Source organism: Athene noctua, chromosome 9 (assembly GCF_965140245.1).
Source record: "Athene noctua chromosome 9, bAthNoc1.hap1.1, whole genome shotgun sequence".
Lineage (NCBI taxonomy): Eukaryota > Metazoa > Chordata > Aves > Strigiformes > Strigidae > Athene > Athene noctua.
In genome coordinates this window covers 15,919,483-15,936,451 of record NC_134045.1, presented here as the reverse complement: position 1 = coordinate 15,936,451, position 16,969 = coordinate 15,919,483, and the positions used below count along the sequence as shown (strand labels likewise).

At 40.8% G+C, this 16,969-nt stretch overlaps 1 protein-coding gene across 2 annotated transcripts in view; it reads right to left on the bottom strand.

The window, feature by feature from the left end:
• LRP3 (LDL receptor related protein 3) overlaps positions 1 to 16,969 on the bottom strand; it is a 30,354-nt gene that overhangs the window by 5,067 nt on the left and 8,318 nt on the right. For both annotated transcript variants that reach the window (XM_074912994.1, XM_074912993.1), the window contains exons 3-6: positions 12,735 to 12,873; positions 2,896 to 3,104; positions 1,522 to 2,608; positions 223 to 355 (exon numbers count right to left, since the gene is read on the bottom strand). In XM_074912994.1, the coding sequence (XP_074769095.1) occupies positions 223 to 355; positions 1,522 to 2,608; positions 2,896 to 3,104; positions 12,735 to 12,748 (1,443 nt within the window). In that variant the 5' untranslated portion in view covers positions 12,749 to 12,873. The remainder of the gene's footprint in view (positions 1 to 222; positions 356 to 1,521; positions 2,609 to 2,895; positions 3,105 to 12,734; positions 12,874 to 16,969) is intronic.

The window sequence follows — 16,969 nt, the reverse complement described above, 5'->3', positions numbered from 1 at the left end:
CTTATCTCACTGCTGTTCCCTAGCAAATACATTTAATGTGTTCAAAACTACCCACAGCACAAAGATGCGTAACTGTGGTTCTTCAGCTGCAAGTAAAACACATTTTGATATGACTGCCATATAATTAGCACAGCTACCGAAAGAATACAGTTTCAGATTGATTCTATCTAATTTATAGTAGTTTGGCTGCTGATAGGTTCCTTGGCAATCGTGTCTCCATACTTGGGATGCATTGTACACAGGGAAGTCTTCAACTGGGGGGATAAGTCCTTGTGCAATCAGCTGCCCGTAGGAAGGTGGAGCTTCCCGCCGCACAAACTCTGCCTCCAGTCGCGTCATCTGGGTCTCAAATGCTCTGGAAATAGAACCAGAGGGAAAACATGCAAGAGAAATAACAGTCAGTTTGTCCTGCCTCCCTCACTTTAATGTATAAAAGCACTGCAGAGGGCTTCACACTAGCATCAAAACCACAAACCTTCAGCTAGGCTCACAATGCTAAAATAAACAAAAGGAATAAGAGTACAGGGTAAGCATCAGTGAATCAAATCAGCGAACTCTTTGGTGTGGTCCCAGGTTGGACTCTGCAGCAACTCAATTTTTTCAATAGGCTAGCTTATGCCAGTAACAGCAGTAACTTGTTCAGCAAGGTTATTTTTGGAAAATACAACATTAAGAACTGGAAACAATCACACAACAGGGGCAGCTTGCAGCTGCAGAGATCTTTGGCTGCCCTGCCAGAGCCAAGGCACCCAAGTTCCCAACATAGCGTGGCAGCTGGTTTCCAGCTCCCTAATCATGAAGATTTGATCAGGAGAGAATGTAAAGCACACTGTGCTGAAAACACAAACAGTGTCAGCAGCACAGCACAGAGCTGGTGCACATGACAAGAAACAGGCTTCAGAAAGTCCCTTATGACTCTCTCCCAAAGGGCAAAGCCACACTTGCACAAACACAGAAACACAAACACACTATCCATAGAGCAAGGCATATAGGGCCAGGGTAAAGGGGCAGAGCTCACACCAATGGGAACAGTGGAGGTAAAAAACTCCTGCTCAGAACAGGCCCCACCACTCCGGGACTCACTTTTAGCAGAACTGAGAAGGACCCTATTTGGGGAGGGCGGGGGCGAGTTATTCAGTTCAGATTCAGCAAAGACTTCACGGTAACAGTTCAGTGTTCAGTTTTTGGCAGTGCAAGGGGTTTGTTGCAGGAGGAGGAGGTGGGAGAGGAAACTGCTGAAACAGTTTTAAGTTAAATACAGGTTCTGCCGGGCTGCACAATAAATGTATATTTCCCATAGATCACAGAAAAGCTGACATTCCCCTCACTGTTTCCAAAATCTTGAACAATTTTCTCTAAACCTAATGCACTGACAGCTATTTAACTGTCATCAAATTCCCTGGATTGATTTCACAGTATTTTGCCAATTCTCTGGTTAGCAATGGACTTTTTTTTCCTCCATTAAACAAAAAGAAGAAAAACATCGCAGCTATTAAAGCATCATAAAAGCAAGACGCTTACCTGTATTCCCTGGTCCTCAGAGAATATAATTTGAATGCACAACCCAGTGCAATCACCAGCAGCAAGCCACACACGAGACTCCCAATCAGTGCAGCTGTGATGACCTTCCTGGGAACGATCACCAGGCAGTTATGTTCATCACTTCCATCCTGGCAGTCTTCTTGGCCGTCGCAGCGCCAAGTCTCAAAGATGCACAGATTTGTACCACAATGGAAGTTTCCTGGCTGGCAAGTAAAGCAGTTTTTTTCATCCGAGCCATCTGGGCAGTTCTTTTGGTTATTACAGCGGTCAAGTATTGAGTAACAAAGCCCACTGTTTCCTTCACATGGGTATTCGTTCTTCTGGCAAGCGGGACAGTTCTCCTCATCCTTACCATTTGGACAGTGCCACCACCCATCACAATGCTGCTTATCTGTGAAACACTCCTCGTCGCTTCCACAAGGGTGTTCCCAAGGAAGGCAGTAGCCTTTCACCTGATAGGTTGCATTGAACCCATGGCCAGTGCTCTTGGAACGGGCATGATAGGAGACAGTGAGCTGGCCCTTTGACGACTCCACGCTCACTGAATGCCTATTGTTGTGGTATGAAAATGTCTGCATTAATTTATCACCTCTCTCTTCAATGCCATCATACACCTTTACATAGTCGTTGTAGCCTAACTGCAAATCAAGCTGCAACAGAACATGTCGATTATCTTGTGTGTCCACGTACCATGTGCAACGAAGGTCTGATCTGCTGTGATCAGCACGGAATAAGTCTGGGGAAGCAAAAGATCCATAAAAATTACCCAGCCTTTTGCCACAGGAAAGATCAGGACAATTATCTTCATCTGAACCATCACTGCAATCCTTAACTGAATTACATCTCAGCTCGTTCATCAAGCACTTGGTGGAGTGGGCTGCACTGCACTGGAACATTCCTGAGGGACAGATGCTGGACGGAGGCTCTGTTGGAGGGACAGTGCAGTTTCTCTCATCCGAGTTATCACCACACTCATCCATGGAATTACACTTCCAAGTACTGGGAATACACTTTCCATTTGCACAGCGGAATTCATCTGACTGGCATACAGCCTGACCTATCTTTCCTGTGAAAGAGGGCAAGGAGGAAAAATGTCAGTTATCAGAACTCCCAGAATCATCTGATGTCACTTTTTAATGTTTACTACCCTGCATGTCACAAGTCAATCAGTCAGGCCAGTATACTTCAGGAACACTGCTAAGAAGCGAAGTGGAAACAGTGTCAGTGTTACCAACCTAACACCTTACAGTCATCAAGACTGGCCCAAGCCTCCTGTCAACAAAAAAAATCTACTGTCTTAAAAGTTTTGCCAGAGAGAGCATAAGTGAAGGCAACAAAACTGTAAGGTTTTACCTCTAATATAAGAAAGGCGAAATCCCTGAGCCTGTCCTGAGCTTGATGCATCTGAGTGAAAATATATCCAAACATGGTCCCTTGCAGAGATGAAAGACGGAGGTATGGAAGATCCACACACTTTGTACTCCTCCCTCTTGGAAGAGGGGCCAATCATCAACCAGTCTACTGCACACTTCTGAGAGTCTTCCAAATCGAAGTTCTTAAAACTGTTAGTAACAAAAGAAAACACAAGTTACAAAGAGGACATAGATCTAAAAGCCAAACAAAGAAAAAAGACTGTAACAGTTGATATTCTGCACCAAGTAGTGCTGACATAGAGAGACCACATTCAAAGATAACGATAGACATACAGTATATTGAGTACATATAAACAAAGCACTCAAATTCCCCCAATTCAGAAAAGCACGCATCTCACAGGCATAAACATCATGCCAAGTACCTGCAAAAGCTGAAAGGATGATGATTCTTTTACCAGAGTCCTTAAACAAAACTGCATCTTAATATACAGATGTGAGTAAAAGCAAAATCCCAGAATATATTATACAGAAAGTAGATTAATTTTAACAGTCTTTTCCAACCTTAAAAGCTATTAAACTATGGGATGAGAGGGGAGACTACTGTCTTGGAAAAAAAACATTAGGGAGCAGAACCCTAAAGGGATAAATAAAAGAGACAAAACCAATCAACTCTTCAAGATATGGATATGCAGACAGAGGGCAAGAAGAAAAGAGGACTGTAAGGGGTGGAACTGGAACCTAAAGTTTAACTGAAATATTCTGTTTCTGGGAATGCAAACACAAACAAGCCTGTAACCTTTTACAGTCAAACCTCCAGGCCCTTCCACTGACCCAGGCTCAGTGATTATTCAATAGTAGCTCACCTAGTGCTAAGAGGTGCCCCAATTGTTTGCAAAACACTGAACACAACCAGATAACCTGTAACTCAGGAACCATACAGGGTATTTGTTCAGTCTGATGAAACAGATTACATTTGCATTCAGTAATCTGCAATGACAATAGCACTGCACAGAGAAGTACAGTCATTAGGAAAGCACACATTGTTCAGGACACTTAGAAATTAATTTAGGTCCTCTTTCATATAACTCGGCTACACAAAATTAACTTGGTAGAAGTTTGTGCATGCAAATACCTAGCCAAAAGTTTCAGAAAGGCTGAAAAGCTGCAAGAAAACACAGTCCTCCTTCCACAAAGGATTTTTCACAAAAATAAAAGATTAATTCTTTGAAAAAGATAAACATAAAGATAATTTTCTGATATCACTGTGTATTTACAAAAGACTGTCAACACCTGCCAGATCTTGCCGTTTAAAGGTGAAAGGGAAAGAACAGCAACTACATAAACTAGCCAACTGATTTAAGCAGATCCACCTTACACCCCCCCCCCCATAGGTTCTCCCAAATACATAGGTTTCATAACTCACCAGAAAAAAATTATCATCAAGATAATGAGCAGTGAGAGAGCACTGAAAGTGTTAGGTTAAAATGGAAATCAAGAGACGTCCAACAACATATGTGCAGGCAAGGTCAATCCAACCAGAAATATGTCCTTCCTCTTTCCTAATTCTTCTTGTCTCACCATGTTCTATGTGTCTTCCAGCCAGGAAGAAATACTCCCACAGCACCTAATTCTTTGCTACAAGCGATCTCATCAAGCTTCTGAAACCAGCATATTTTGTAAGGAAGTTTTAGACAACTGTGTACTCAGAATGAAAAGGTTTAAGTATTCAGCCATGCAATGGTAAACTAAAGAGTATCTCTGTCCCCGGTGCTCTGCAAAAAACTTTTTAATAACCAAGAAAGTGTACGAATGAGCACTACAGCATGAAGAGGAATTATACAAAGCATCAGTGAAACTATGGGCACCCACGTCTAGCCTGTTGCAAGATATGTGAGACAGCATTACTAAGCTACCACATTAGTTTTGCTCTCTATAACTCATTTTGGCACCAGACATCAACAAGGGTTTCTATCATCTACTTGGAGGATTGCTTGCAAGGTTTTCTCGTCATAAAGACTAGGATAAGTACTAGAAATATCTATCCGCCCAACAACAAAAATTTTTAAGAAAATGGAACAGTCACTGAATCAAGAAATGGAAACTCAGAACTGGGAAGGGGGGGCAGAGGATGACTAGAAAAACTTCTGCTTGTACAATACAAACAAGATCATTTACTAAATCTTTTGATCTCTTATGGTTATTTTAGATACACCAGGACCAACCTAAAAGAGCTAAACAATTTGTTCTCCTGTCCTACCAAGTTCCCAGCACTCCAGCCTAGTCCAACAGCCACACATTTTCCTCACTCTGCTGAAAAGAGCTACTTTTGTCTGTCAGGTAAATAATTCACCCATCAGTGTTGTTACACAACACAGACTGCACACACCCAGGGAAGAATTTGCCTACATAATAAGCTGTCTGCACCTTACATTAAAATGCAAATTTTCTAGGGGAAAAAAAAAAGTTTAACACTTAAGATTCACACAAAGGAAGAGTACAGAAAAGTCAGCTACATATATATGCCTTGTTTAAAAGCTCCTCTGCAGATGAGAGCGATACCTCTGGAAAACCTGCATTTGTTTATAATTAACAATATCTTCTACTTGCACCTTGAGAATATAGTATTGTACATTGCTAATAAAGGGCTTTTTCTGGTTTATTAAAAATGGCGTGGAAAAGGAAGAAACTTCAGTCCCGTCTTCCAAAGCAGAAGCACAGGCATACAGAGGATAACTGATTTTCCTGAGTGTCAGTTGTGGATGTGAAATAGATGCAGAGCAGAATCCCGTATTTCTCCACTAAGAAACACAAGCTTTAGCCACTAAACTGAGTACAGGGGTAATGAGGCAGAATAAGAGTTGCAAGGAAGTATCATCTTTAACAGCCTCCCTGAAAACACCATGCCTCTCAGGGATGCTCGAGCTACCGAAACAAATGCCTTGGTATCCAAAAAAGGGCAATACAGAATATACATAAGAATGACCTCTTCTTCAAAAACAGTATCTTAATCACAGGTGCCTACAAGTTTCAAACACCACTGAATAAACACAATTTCTCTGAAATACAGATGTTCTAGTTCTGATGTAAAGTATTACATAGACACCATAGCAGTTATAAAATTTCTTCTTCTAAGGGCCAAAGCAGTCAAAGCAATTATGTTTTATCTCATGCAAACTAATTAACAGACAAATTTTGCTTTGGTTAAGTCACTGTCACTGCACTCCAGCATCCTTTCAAGTTATATCATCTTCAATGAAAACAAATTTTGCCCCATTTAAATTGATGGTGATTTTTACTCAAGACCAAAAGCATGATATATCTGAAGAAGCCATCAACCGACTTCAGCACAAAAACCACTCCTTTGTAGAGAAATACAACATAACATGCATATGTATATGCACGTGTATAAATATATAAAATTGGTTTTCACTTTATAATGAATTTGGAACAACAAGGTTTTGTGTAAGAAGTTTCTGCCATACTAATCTGACATTCAGTAGCCCACTAATCTATTTTACCAAAGAATCCTGAATAGTGCATTCAACTTCTGCTACTTCACTTCTTTCATCATCTGTAATTAGATCTAGTGCTGGTGTTGTTACAGTCTTCAGAAGAATAATTTAATCCTGCTACCCACAAAACAGAGCACATGGACATTTACTTATTCCACTTAACTTTCTCAAACTGGAATGCAAATTCTTCTGTGAAAAGGGTTAGCCCAGTGGTTGAATGATTGAGAATATGTAGTCGAAAAAAATTAATAAAGTCTTGTGATCCTACTGCTTGTAGAACTGTACAAACATCATACAGTCTTTGGAAAAGTACTGAATGAAGTCTGCAGTTACGGTTCTTGAAGGAGGTCTCAGGCCCTTTGTATCCAAAACCCACATCATTTTCTGTGATTGAAACAAGAAACAGAATCAAGTTGTACTGAATCAGACAGTAGTAACAGATAATGTCACCCATATCTCATGCATCATCAGCGAGTACTTGGGCAGGGAAGCACAGGGTTTTGGAGGAAAAGAAAGAGAAGGGTCAGTTCAGTCACTAACCCTCTCTAGCAGAGCACATGTCTGAAAGAGTGGGTTACAGACACAGAGGTCCATCCTACCATGCAAGCAGCAGTGCAGAGTGGCACTAAACTCCAGCCCTTGCACCCCTCAACTACAGCCTTCCCCACCACACTGCAGCTGCTCCCTGGGATGCAAACACCCTCCTTCACCCACAGGCTTAACTTATAAGCAACACCCCTCTGCTCTGGCATCTCAGCACTCAGTGATGAAGGGAAGAACACTGCTTTTCTCCAGGCTTTTTTTCCTCCTCAGAATCAGAGCAGACAGCCCTAGTTCAGAGGGCAGGGAGAAGAGGAACATTCAGGCACAATACTGCAGGAACCAATCACTGGTATTTCGAGCACTTAAGAACTGCACTATTAACAAAGAACAGAACCCATCACTAACACACAGAACATCCTTTAAAGTGCTTTGTCCCTTAAGCTGTTCCCACAGTTACCTGTGATCTCCAACATAATACAGGAAGAGAGACTGGTCTAAAAGATCAAAATTATTGGACCAAATTTAGCAGGGTTTGTTTCTTCTATTAACTCCAGTTATCTAGCTTTTGGAATGCCTCTTCCACAGGTAATTCCTTTAAATAATCACAGAATGGTTTGGTTTGGGAAGGACCTTAAAGACCATCTAGTTCCAACACCCCTGCCATGGGCAGGGACACCTTCCACTAGCCCAGGTTGCCCAAAGCCCCGTCCAGCCTGGCCTGGAACACTGCCAGGGAGGGGGCAGCCACAGCTGCTCTGGGAAACCTCTGCCAGTGTCTCACCACCCTCACAGCAAAGAATTTCTTCCTAGTACCTAACCTAAATCTACCCTCTTTCCGTTTAAAACCGTTACCCCTCACCCTATCCCTACACCCCCTGACCAAGAGTCCCTCCCCACCTTTCCTGCAGCCCCTTTCAGTACTGGGAGGCCGCTCTAAGGTCTCCCCGGAGCCTTCTCTTCTCTAGGCTGAACACCCCCAACTCTCTCAGCCTGTCCTCACAGGGGAGCTGCTCCAGACCCTGAGCATCTTCATGGCCTATTCTGGACCAGCTCGAGCAGGTCCATCTCCTTCTGTTGGGGGCCCCAGATCTGGACACAGCACTGCACAGGGGGGCCTCACAAGAGCAGAGGAGGAGAATCCCCTCCCTCGCCCTGCTGCCCACACTGCTCTTGATGCAGCCCAGGACACAGTTGGCTTTCTGGGCTGTGAGCACACATTGCTGGCTCACAGTCAGTTTTCCATCCGCTCATACCCCCAGGTCCTTCTCCGCAGGGCTGCTCTCAATCCACTCCTCGCCCAGCCTGGGTTTGTGCTGGGGATTGCCCCGACCCATGTGCAGGACCTTGCACTTGGCCTTGTTGAACCCCATGAGGTTTGCACAGGCCCACCTCTCGCACCTGTCCAGGTCCCTCTGGATGGCACATCCCTTCCCTCCAGCGTGTCAACAACACAGCTTGGTGTCGTTGGTGAACTCGCTGAGGGTGCCTCGATCCCACTGTCCATGTTGCCAACAAAGATGTTAAACAGCGCCGGTCCCAATACCAACCCTTGAGGAACGGCACTTGTCACTGGACATTGAGCCCCTGACTGCAGCTCTTTGAGTGCGACCATCCAGCCAATTCCTTATCCACTGAGTGGTCCATCCATTAAAGTCCTGTCTCCCCAATATAGAGACAAGAATGTCGTGTGGGACAGTGTCAGATGCTTTGCACAAGTCCAGGTAGATGACGTCAGTTGCTCAATCCCCTAATTTTATACAAATCCCCTAATTTTATACAGAAGTACAAGCACAGTCTATTAAACACGGGAAGCATTCAAACTCTGAGGACCAGAACAACTCAATAGGAACTGACAATGCAGCACTAAATCTTTTTTTACAGGATTCTGCAGAAATAGGTAAAAGCACCTGATTTTTCTTTCAGTGGTATGATACTGAAACAAGGTTACCTCCAAGACTGAACAGGACTCCAGGAGCTTACAGAAAATCACAGGATCAGCTATGTATCAGATCTTGTCTGTAAAATTACTCAAGTGAAGCAACAGTAGCCTACAATGATATTTTCCTATTAACTGTCAAGTATTTCTTATGTTGCTGGAAAGAACTTCATTAAACCAGCTTATCTTAAATACTCATTTACACTGAAAATACGCAAAAAGTGTGCTACCTGCAAAACTTATACTAAGCAGAGCTAAGCTTTTTGTCATCTGCACTGAAAGAAGCAGTAGCAGCTAGGAAAAAAAAGTACTTCTATAAATAATGTAGGGAATTCCTTACGACCCCCTTAGTAATTTAAGCACGAGCAACTACAGATTAAAGAAAAATTTAAAAAGCAGCATTCTTAATAACTGGAAAAGGACAAACATGGGATGATGAGGAAAACGAACAAAAAAAAGGGTAAACTGTTAGAGGCCCAGCAGATGTAAAAACTGAATGAAAGTAATTAGTAAATAAATAAAATAAATAAATGTCCAATTTGGCCCTCTAAACTCATTAAAAAATTGGAGAATAAATATTATGGGTAGATCAGTAGAGCACAGTCCCAAAATAAAACAGACCAGCCAATTAAGCAAGAAAAGTTACTTCTATTTGCCAACCTCTCACAGCAAGTGCAGACTGTGAACAACTGATGACTTAATTGGCTCATTAAAAACTTCTGCTTAACCGCTGAAGCACAAGGACCTGGAAGTCAGGAAACCTCTATTCTAGTCCCAGCTCCCAAGCACCAAGCTAACTGTGTAACCTTAGGCCAGAGACACAGGGGCTGTGTTTTCAAAAGCTGAGCACATGCAACTGAGTGAAATAAACGGCTATTATGAGTTTTCTCCAATTAATGTCAAGATCTGAAACAATGTGAGTTTGGTAAATAGACTATGAAGCAGTCCATTTAATTCTTCATACAATTACAGACCAGGAAGCCTTTACATGAACAGGCGTCTTTTTTTTCTCAAATTGAAACTCAGGTTTTCATGAAAACATATTTTTTTATTAAAACATATTTTTTCAAAGCTGATGACATGAATCACTGAAGTGAAAGCCAATAAAGGTGATCCACTCCCTTCCCACCTCAATTAATAAGAGACTTACTGAGTGGATCACTAAGTAGATGACTTTTCAATACTCTTATCTTGAATTCTGAACATGGAGAACATTTTACTCTCAGTCCCATAAATTCTTATAATAAAAAGCAATTTATACTCTGCCTACATCAGGTTAATTTACAACCATCAGGTAACAGCAACTGCTAAACAAAACCAATTTTGATCTTTTTCTCATATATAAGGAAACATACACATATAAAGCCTGTAAAGAATGGTACAAAGGCACTGCATATGACATCTTTATCTGATCTTACAGGATTTTTATGTATTCCTCTGTGAATGTGAAAATAGGTATAAAAATAGAGAAAATGGGAGGAAAAATCAAGTAGTTTCCAAAACAATAACTAACAGAACAGACTGATTACCTGAATCTAAAAGTGACACAACACAGTCCTGGAAAACAGTATCTACACACTTGTTCCCAGGTCTGAACAGCACCCTTGCTTCACGCACACAAACTTGGAAGAAAGTACTGAAACACGCACAATTAACAGAGAAGTCTAAGCACAAAGAACATGTATGTCCTGTTCTTGTGAAGTCTCCCCCAAGGATTTCTAAACAGTAAACTATAAAGCAAAACAATAACCACAGAAATGTGAGGATATGAAGAAAATCAATACACACACGAAAGGCAGATATTAAGACAAAGCTTCTAAAGGACATGCCCACAGGAGGCAGCATCTTACAACCATGTGTAGATCTGGACACTGTTCTATTGAAAGCTGCTGAATAATAGGTTTATAAAAAATGACCACTGGCTGCAAATGTTTTAGAAATCAAAACTACTTTCAATTGCAATTTTATCCCTTGATGACTCCTGCTGTATCTCAAATATGATTCTTATATAACATTGCTGTCTTACTGTCAGTGAGATTTCAAGATCAAAGGAAATCTATTCAGCATAACATAACACAAAGGAGGTGGGGTTTTTTTTAAACCTTTCAAAATCCAGATGTTATCACAAGAACTGTGTTTGATTTTCCTAGGAAAATTTTAAAAAGCTACTCTTTTGTACTGTTATCAGCATGCTGTTAGGACAAGAAGCATACCCAGCTGTTAAGAGGAAAAAAATTTGTAGTTCAACCCTCTTTCCCAGCTTGCCTGTATCATGCTAGCCTAGGCAAGTCAGCTACTTCTTTTACGTCCTTGGCATCACGAGGGCTACAATCTTCTAAAGAAACCCTCTGATGCTGTAACATTTTGCATTTCATACACCAGAGTGAGTCATTCCGAGTACACTTATAGTCAGAAATGTAACACCACAACACTACTCCCTAGGATGTAAACACATAGCTCCCATTGTTTGCATGTGCATAGGAGGGCAGGATATGGCAGTGACAGAAAACAAACCCATTGAGAAGAAAGCTTTCGAATCATATTGCTATGCACACATCTAAACTGTATACACACGTTATTACCAGTTCACTCATCTTTCCTTCATTTCTTTAGCCTCTGTTATAGTCATACTTGCAGAAGAGAACCCTAATTCTAACTGGGAGCTCTGAGATGTTTTCATAGCATAAACGGCAGCACTATTCTCCAGAGCCAAGTCCCATGTCTCATTTGTATGCTTCCTCAGAGTTTCCAACAATCTCTGCCTTGAAACAAATTCCCCAAGTCCAATACATTTAATGGGGTTTAAAAGCGTGTTTCTATTTATGGATCAAAAATGCTGGCAGGTATCTACTTCCTTACTTTTGATGAGTAGTTCGTATTTTGACCTACGGATGGTGGAGCCCTCCTATTATTCCATCTGTGGCAGATTTGTTTTTAATTGCTGAGCATCTGCAGTTGAAGAGGTTTGCAGTCCTTTTAAGCAGCTGAGCAAAGAATGAGCAGATGGTGTCAAATACAACAGTACTAAAAACCAAACAAAAACCCCTTTCCCAGGTTTGTTTTTTTTTTTCTTTTTTAAAATAAGAATTTCTTGGTTTGAGAAGGATACTATGATTAGCCCAGAGAAATTAAACACATTCACAGTATGCTGATATTATAGCCTAAACATTCCTGACAAGCCATTCCTAACATATTCTAGCCTTTTCTGAATAGTATTTTTATAGAATGAGTGGAAATTATGCCACAAATTCTATTATTTAATTCTGTTGGAAATAAATATTAAGCCAAAAAGCATGTGTCTTTTGGTTAACAAGTAGCAATAAGCCATGATTATCTCCAACTGTCAGTTAAACAAAGCACCATTTCAAGACATTACAGAAAAAGCCATTTTTGCTCTAAGAATTTTATGTATCCCACGGAGGCTGCTGCAGGTTTTATAGCCTTCACCTATTCCTATTTATAAGTGATGAAGAGAAGGGGGACTATTTAATGTGAGTAAATATATCACTTTTTCCCGCCTCCTCATCTATCAAAGGTGGATGAAATCTCTCTCAGGTATTGTGAAGATAAAGATATTAAGAGACTACAAGTGACTTGCATATGTAATAATGGATGTCAGAAGTAGCCTACAGAAACAAGACACAGTGGAACACTTTTAAAATGAGAGACGTGCCCAACCTGCAATCATGCTTCAGTGTAATCAACTTCAGCTTCCTTCAACCATTCAGTAGCTCTGACAAACAGCCTCATACTGGTATATCAGATAACTCGCGTTTTGTTTCATTTCAGCAAAGCAATTCTTTATCTCCATGGAATATCAAACCATACCTAATTGTTATCATGTCTCCACTATCTCCTTTAATGAACCAGCTGCAGTTCACAGCTGGAGGATAGTTCAATGGCCAAGAAGGACTATAGATGACTCCCCGTCTCTCTGTGTGCTGTTCCAGTTTTCCACTGCAAGGAGCTGTTAATAAGGGGGGGAAAAAAAAATTGTTAATGCTTTGCCTAATCAACAATTCACATTATCTACGAGAGCTTTCATCAATTCCTGGGGATTGCAGACAAACGAGAGTCAACAATTTTATCCTTTTACTCCTTTCTTCACTGCCTCGGTTTTTAATTAAGACACCCGCTCTAAGTGTAGGTAAGCATAACCTGCATTTCAATGCAGGATCAATCAATAACCTTGTATGAATCTACCGAAGGCTACAATCAATATTACTGCATGGATCTGCCAAGAGGATGCAATACAGAATTCCTTCTTACCAGTTTCCCAAAGCCAGCTTATATCACCCAGCAACTGAAGAAGATCCATATTCAATTTAAAATACCTAGAAGCTCGTTTTGTTGTAACGTGTTCCTGGACACGTCGTTTATTCTCCTGACCATATGACAGACCTGAAGAGTCTGTAATGGTTAAAAAAAATCCCCAACAAAAAAGAAAAAAGTAAACTGGACTCAAATGTTTTCATTGAACATTACTAAATACTCTAAATTCCTTCTGAACTCCCATAGATAGGAGAAATTTTCCAGACAGGGAAAGGAGCAAACAGGGCTAAATAAAGCTCAATATTTTCAAAGCACTTTCAGTTCTTCCTATGAAAAACAGCAGGCCAATTAAGGCTACATCAAATACTTATAATTTGTAATTAAGCAATTCAAAAATGAAAGTGAAATGTTCCAAGGACAAGTGGGAAAGCTGTTCTGATGGGAAAATGTACTCTCAGCAGACTATGAGGGGAAATTCTGTGTAACGCAATAGCTATTCTGAACATTCTCCAAAAATATTTTTAAAACTATTTTTAAAACAAATGACTATCTAGAGCATGACTCGTGGACTGCAGCTAAGTATTCCAATTTTTGACAGAAGCTTACTTTCTTGTAGCTTAAAAAGGTGGCAAGGAAAAAAAAGGTCGCCTATACATCAAGTTTCCTCATATGCATACATGTCCAAATATACCACTTTATAAATCTCAGATTTACAGTACTGCTTGAAATTCAGCCACATAAATGCATCATTTTCAATTCACAGTCCGGATCAGATTTAGCTGCACTGGAGGGACAGGGTGAAGACCGCCGGCAAAGCTGCCTGCCTGCAATCAAGTCAGGTGGCAGGGCTGCCTGCAGAGCTCCTGGCTGGGGCCGGGGCCAGGCTGCAGCATCCCCCCACCAGCAAATCTGTGTCTGGTGATACTCTGTTTGTTCACAGTAAGCACTTTTGAAGCGAGAGCCACAGGAATATAAAAAGCTTGAGGTAACTTACCTGAGGCAAAAACATGTAAAAAGCCATTATTTTTACTCTCCAAGCAGGGCGTTCCACTGAAACATGTGTATATAACTCCTACTAGTTTCAAAGGCCACAAAACCATACAGAATACATGAATACATGAAAAATAACCCATCTATTTTCCAAACATTTTGCATTAAAGCAGTTACCAAAAACAAGAACATTTTTGTTATCACATTTTTAAAACCAGAGAGGCTCCATGCTAGATGCTGGCAAAATACTGAGATGCAGATGCGATTACAGTTTCATAAAAGCAAATGTAAGATCCACAGGACTTTTCAACTCGAGTTCTCAGTTTGTTTAGGTCTTTAAATGTGTTCCTCCACACGCTTGTCACTGCATCAACGTATCATAGCAGCATAAGAGGACCTAACTAGAGCTAGCAACCACATAAAAGGAGCTGGAAAGACTGCATTTCTTAACTGCCAGATTACTAAAACTTCTCAATGGGAAGGAAATAGAATGCACAAAGCAGAAAGAGCAAATACACCCAACAGCACTATCCAGAGGCTTCCAGCAACAGCTCTGCAAATATTTCTGTTCCCCTTATACCAAGCACTGTTCTGGATTAATATCCCTTATTCGTATTATATGCATTAGAATAGAAAACAGAATCATAATTACACAAAACTTATTTTAGTTTCCATTCTGAGGAAGCCCCATTGACACGCTGATGACTCCGCACCAGCACTTCCACTCCTGCATTCATCAGTGCAGTTAAGCAGAGCTTTTATTCTCCCAAGTACTTGTTTCTCAGTTTTAGGAAGTATTTACAGAGATTCTGAGCAATCTTTATTTGAAGCATGCCAGCTTCTTTGAAGTAACATCGCTAGCATTTTTTCTTTTGCAATGATGTATAGTTTCCTCATTTGTAAGCAGTTGATCTGATGTAACATGACAGTCCAGGTTCTCAATGAAAAATACTTTTTCTTATTAACACTGCACATCTGCTACAAATGTGGGACACAGAAGGAAGAACGGACAAATGAAAAATATTTCCTCTTTTAACAGAAGAATTGTAGCTGTGAAAATCTAAGGACATAAGCAAGGTAAGGGCCACACTGACACTATATGCCATTTTGGGCAGTTCATCTGGCAATGGTCATTGTTGCTCAATATTTTCCCATGGCTTTACCCCTCTGACACACAAGCAGTTCAGACGTGCCCTACTCAAAATTAAAAGGGCAACTGCTTTGCTCTTACCAAGGCTCCTGATTTGAATGGACCACTAATCTGAGTTCATATTGCCAAAACATAATTACACTATTTTAAGGATATGTCCCCAGTCCCCTAAACCTACTGGACCAAACTGGGGACACACACCCATCCACCCCCCAAAACTACTATTGTGTTTACCCAGACCTCACTTAATTGCCTTATGCTTCTGATGCCTTTCAGTTCCCATCAAGACCCATCACTATGGTATTTGCAATGTATCACTAGATCTTCCTAACCAGTCATCTGCCTCTTTACCCTTTGTGCGCTGACTGCTGTGTAGTAGACAGGGTGAAGTATCTTGAGCATTACTTTTAGCAGCTGTTCTTTCACCTACATAAATTTTGAAATAGAAGTCCCTAAACAAAGCCTTCAGTGGTATCAACTAAACAAAAACCACGCAAGGGCACAATTTCATACTGTTGGAGTTTTGGTGACAATAAAGGGGCACCACTTCCCTCCTCAGCTCCTGGCCATGAAGTCTGCAGAATCACATACATGTGTAAGTACTGTGTTATTAAGTTGGGCTTCAACAGGACAGTGTGATTCCTTAAGGAAAATAAACAAAAGCCTTTTCAAATTGCCTAAACATCTAAAGGAAAGGGAAGTCTCTAAATAGAAAGGTACAGTCCTGGATTCTGAAGGCCTTATCATCAACAACAACACACAAGAAGAGCAGTAACAACATTTTTTCAACAATTGTCCTACAACTTTTTCTGCAGCCTTTCTGCACAAACCCAGAAAAAAAGTGAAAACCCAATTTACTAAAAGTCCCAAATGGCTTACATTTTACATATTTAGGATTACTGAAGAAACATAACAGAATACCAATCCCTGGATTGTCAAACCAACCCACCAAAAATCTTACTGAGATGGTGCTTTTAAAAAGCATAAATTCTTAAGACACACAATAATGAATCTTTCATAGATTAAAAAAAAAAAACCAAACCTTTAAACAAATGCCAGAAGAGGTTTTAGTTCAGAGAGTTTCTGTCAAGCAGGCATAAATCTTAATGAGGCTCTTTCTGTAATAATCAAATGGATTTCTTCTACTGTAAACAGCAGAAGATTCCCCCTGCCAGTTAAATATGCCACAAATACTTGCAAGAAGTTTGGGAAACTTCAAAACTTTACATGAATAATATTACTCCTATTTTTGCGAAAGCAACTAGAACAGAACAGACGTCAAGCTCCACCAGAGGACAACGCTGGGGGCACTAAACTGTGCAGGAATAAATTTTCAGACAATCCCAGTAGAAAATAAATCCTGCAGTTTCACACTCTTCTGCAATGCCCCAGGGTCTGCCCCAGCCCCAAGAGACACATCCCAGCCATCTGCTCCAGCATAAAGAATGGTTTGCACCTGCCACAAGGAACCTTCTCTGAAAACCAAATGCTTGGCAATATACACTTCCTCAGTAGCTACCTCAGCGTCAGCAGGAAACTCTCCCCAAGTTCTCCAAATGCTCCCTGAAGGAAGGCTTGCACACATTGCTTAATGCAGATCCTTTATGCCTGTGGAGAGAAAAGGACTTAAGACTCCTTTTCATTTTATCCA